Below are 4,409 nucleotides of genomic sequence, written 5' to 3'. Positions count from 1 at the left end.
TGGGCTTGGTGGAAACTCCAAGCATAATATTCATAAGAGAAACAGCAGGAGGGGATGGAGAAAAAAAGCCCCCACACAATTATATTTTTTTATATAGAATTTGTACAATATATTTCTCTTCATCTGCATATTTTACCCACAACTTAACATCCTTTTTACAGGCTGAACTCACTCAGCTGATATAATCAAAATTCCTTCTTTCAACCAAATAATAAAAATTCAAAATCGTAAACCCGTAAGAAAACAAATTAAAAACAGTGATGAAAATACGTCACTCCTCTCATAGGAACAGTGTCTGTTGTACAATATACATGATTTGCAACAGGATTTCTTTACAGATTAGGCACATGTTTCCACGACACCTTGATTCCTGCCAGTTTTATCTCATTCCTGGCAGTCCTGCCTCCTAAGAAGGGTCAAAGGGGCATTGGTCTTGACAAAAATCCTTTGGGATACTGCTGCTTCCAGGTGGGCGCACGGAGGGGAGTTGGGCTGGCTCGGCAGTGCCACCTTGTGGCCAGAAGAGAGCAGCAGTGGTGTGTGAGGGCAAATTCAGGCTTGTTCTAGGAGACTGAAGAAGAGACTAGAATAGCAAGGGCGGCCTGTGGACAGACACTATGAAGAGCCCGGTGTGCATTTACAACTGACACAAGGGTGGGGAGCACAGCTGGTGGTCACTGCCACAAGGGCGCTGGCCCCTGCCCTGCCTTGCCCAGCCGCTCGGCTTTATTCAGTCAGTCCCAGGTGTGGAGGGGTATGGGTGGAGCCATCTCCTGGTCTTCCTTCCAGGCTGTCTTACCATGAGTCTGAGCCTGAGCACTGAGACTTGTTCTGTGTGTCTCCCCACTTCGGAAATCCCTTACTGTGAGGCCTGCTTGAGTCTGAGTGGCATGGAACATGGAGCCTTCTCTGGGGATACAAAGCAAATTTGGTTTGGCAAAGAACAAAAGACAGACAAAGGTTCTCCACTGAGCCAGCAGCACCAGCCTCCTCAGGCCCCATACCACAAGAACCAAGCCAGGCCTTGATGCCAGGGCAATGATCTTGGGTCACTGAGTTACAGGACCCACCCCACTGGTTCCTATCTCTGTTGAATCCCCCACCTCACCTCATGATGGTTCTACCTACACCCCAAGGCTTGGCTGAGAACCTGATTCTAGGGCTGAGAAGGTCCCCACACCTTGGCCTACCGACCCAGAAGACAAAAGTGCTCTTGCAGGAAGATGCTCCCAGGCTGCAGATCGGCCCTTCCAATCCCAACCCTGCAGACCATGCAGAGGAAACTTCAGAGGCCGGGGGGCACTGGGATATGGCATGCTGACTGATCATGCTTGGTCTTGGCTGTGAGGACCCTCCCTTGGGTCTGGCCCTGTGTGGTGGGACACGCTCCAGGCCCAGACACCTGCCCTCAAAGGCAAGTTCCATCTCCACAAATCCCACTAAGGCTGGCACACTGCCCACATGCCAGCCCTGCTTCATGCTCTAAAGTGTGGCTCTGGAGAGACAATCATCATCAGCACTTCAGGGCAAGACTAAAACCATTGGGAAAAAAAGCAAAATAGCATTCAATAGAACTGATGAAGTTATTGCTAAACAAGTGACAGCCAAATAACCACGTGGAGTCCCAGAGATGGAGATGACGGATTACCACAACCATCATCAAGTGGAAATAAAGTCATGTGTTGTTTTTTTTTTTACTCTTAAAATAAGATCTCCTCTGATAATACCTCAAGTCTTTAGGTACAGAAGCTAAGGAATATTCCTCAAGTTCTGCTACTTTCACACAAACCAATTTGTCCCCCAGAATGACCAGTTCATTGGTCATTCCCTTGAGGCCCTCCTAAAGGGAGACAGTAGCTCTGTTCTAAAAACATGAGGTGGAAACTACAATATGATAAAACACCAACTAAAAAAATGCGGATGTGCTGGGAGCTGGTGCTGAGCAGATGCACGGGGTGGCCTGCCGGCTGTTCCCAAGGGCACTTGTTCTCACCGAGGAGTTCTCTGGGATGGCGTGGCCGTGCAGGGAGCTAGCTTGACATCTGGTCCTGTACTGAATGCTTGGAGAGTGGTGGTGGCCAGGAGGAGCTCTTACCAGTTTGGGATTGTTTTGGACTCCCCAGTCACAAGAAGCAAAAGCAAAGAGGATCTCCCAGGCCAGGTCACCGCTGTTGGAAGTCTTTCTTGGAAAGGTGGCTCTGGGCAGACTGTACCATTGTCTGAAGGCAATTGTAGGCAGTTCCAGCTCAACTGAGACAAAACATTCCAGAGAGGCTGCTTCCCAGTCTTACTGGCCCCTGGCTTTTACAGGGACAGACCCTGGGGAAGGATGGTCTCTAACCACCCCACTCAAGGGTCTCCTGCCTGCCCCTTCTGAGTAATTCTGTGCTGCTTTGTGGATTCTACAGCATGTCCTCATGTCTGGCCTATGCACGGGATTTCTTGGAGATGTGATCACTCGGTATCCTAACTGAAGTGGAAGTGAGTTCAGGAGAACTGGGCACTCATGCCACAGCAATCTTCCTGAATGAGGTTGGATGTCTGCTCTGAAGTCTCTGTGGACAGATTAGCTAGTCCCATGTACGTCATATCAAGGGCTAACAATCAACGTTCCAGAGGCAGGTTGCCTTGTTTGGGTAGTTGATGGCCAGGCTGATAGCGGCAATGTTCTGCAGAGCCTGTGGAGGAAGAAAGAGGCATCACCAATGTCAAGGTCCACTCAACTTGCTCACTCATGAGGTGCTGATGAACACAACCCTCAGTCGAGCTCTGAAGTTGCAGGGATGGGGCCCCTGAGCTGAGCCAGCTCTGGTTCCTCCCCGCTGGAGCTCCACAGGCTCAGTGAAAGATAGAAAGCTATCGAGACCACATGGAAGCTCCAGATGCAAGGTAGAAATCATCACTATCCCAGAGAGATGTCACAATGTGGTGGTGGGGGGGGGGTCCTTGGAGAACGCTGCCTACAGAGGGTCTGGAAAGCTCTCTGAAGAAAAACAGGGCCAGGTTCAGTGGTTCAGCCTGTAATCCCAGCACATTGGAAAGCCGAGGTGAGTGGATTGCCTGAGCCCGTGGGTTTGAGACCAGCCCGGGCAAGTTGGCAAGACCTCATCTCTACAATAAATAAAAAATTAGCCAGGTGTGGTAGTGTACGACTGTAGTTCCAGCTATTTGGAAGGCTGTGGCAGAAGGATCACCAGAGCCCAGCAGGTCGACACTGGGGTGGCTGTGAGTGCATGTGCCACACTCAAAAAGAAAAAGAAAAACAACACAAAAGTACAGAAGGGGAAGGGCATGGCATATGCAAGAAATGAACGGCTCGTGCTGGGGGAACCAAGGAAAGTCCAGAAAACAGTGCTGGGAAGGTACTGGGAATGCAGGTACCCCAGAAGCCAGGCCCAGCCGGGTCTTCATGCTCTGGGCAAGCAGGGAACAGTGGTTGGTGAGGCAGGAAGAGGAGGCCAGTGGGAAGAGGGCCACTGGGCCAGACTGTGGGTGTGGGGTGGTCAGAACAAGGATGAGGAGGTAATGAAGATGACAACAGGGCAGGAAAGAGGGACAAGCCCAAAGGAGAGCTTTGGGGGGAAGAATGGTCAAGTATCAAAATTTCATTATATGCTGTCGCCAAACCAGGGTGGGTGGTGGCAATGTTGGCAGGTAGCTGACAGGAGGGAAGGCAGTTTTTATGCTGCCTACATGTCTCAGGAGAATTACACAATCTCTTCTGTATTTGTTGGAAGGATTCCTGCTTCGAAGCAGACACTCCAAAGCCTATGTCCATAAAGAAGACCCTTTGTTTCAGGAGGACAGTATGTCCAGAGAAAACTTTCAAGGGTCAGATCACCAAGTCTGAGCAGGACTCTCCAGCTGGGAGTCCCAGCTGGATGCTCACCCAAGTGAGCCTTAGTGCCCCCACTTGTCAGCTGTGGGGCCTGGGCCACACACTCTATGGTATTCAGGAGTTTATGAGTCTAAGGTTCTCAAATGTAGTCTGGAGTCTGAGGATTCCCAAGACCCTTTTAGGGGTCTGCAAGGTTCAATTTTCACTTTCCCCTTCTCATGAGGCAATAGTGGCGTTTTCCAGAGGCTAAAGTGTTATAATATGACAGTCTGACTGCAGAAGCAGGTAGGAAAACTCAGCCGACTTCCGTTAAATCAGACATGAGAGAAATATGCAAAAATGGAGCACAGTGCCACCCTTCTCAGTAGCTATTTCTTTTGTCACCTATTTGTCTCAGAGCATTCAGTAATTGCTTTGTTTTTAACAGTGTTGTTTTACACAAGACATGCTATTCATGTTACCATGAAATGGGTTTATTACTTTTAAAAAATGAGTTAAAAAGCCGGGCTCGGTGGCTTAGCCTGTAATCCCGCGCCTTTGGGAGGCTGAGGTGAGTGTATTGCATGAGCCT

The 4,409-nt window shown here is 49.6% G+C and overlaps 1 protein-coding gene across 1 annotated transcript in view; it reads right to left on the bottom strand.

Annotated features, from left to right (window-relative positions):
- Positions 1-1,744: 1,744 nt before the first annotated feature.
- The window catches only part of ZZEF1 (zinc finger ZZ-type and EF-hand domain containing 1), a 131,125-nt gene continuing 128,460 nt past the window's right edge, over positions 1,745-4,409 (bottom strand). Inside the window, exon 55 of the mRNA XM_008060736.2 lies at positions 1,745-2,678. Within this exon, the coding sequence (XP_008058927.1) occupies positions 2,598-2,678 (81 nt within the window). The 3' untranslated portion in view covers positions 1,745-2,597. The remainder of the gene's footprint in view (positions 2,679-4,409) is intronic.

This window comes from Carlito syrichta, unplaced genomic scaffold, assembly GCF_000164805.1.
Source record: "Carlito syrichta isolate Samal-C Ts95f unplaced genomic scaffold, Tarsius_syrichta-2.0.1 Scaffold304713, whole genome shotgun sequence".
NCBI lineage: Eukaryota > Metazoa > Chordata > Mammalia > Primates > Tarsiidae > Carlito > Carlito syrichta.
The sequence above is the reverse complement of the archived record's forward strand: the minus strand, read 5'-3'. Positions and strand labels throughout refer to the sequence as shown.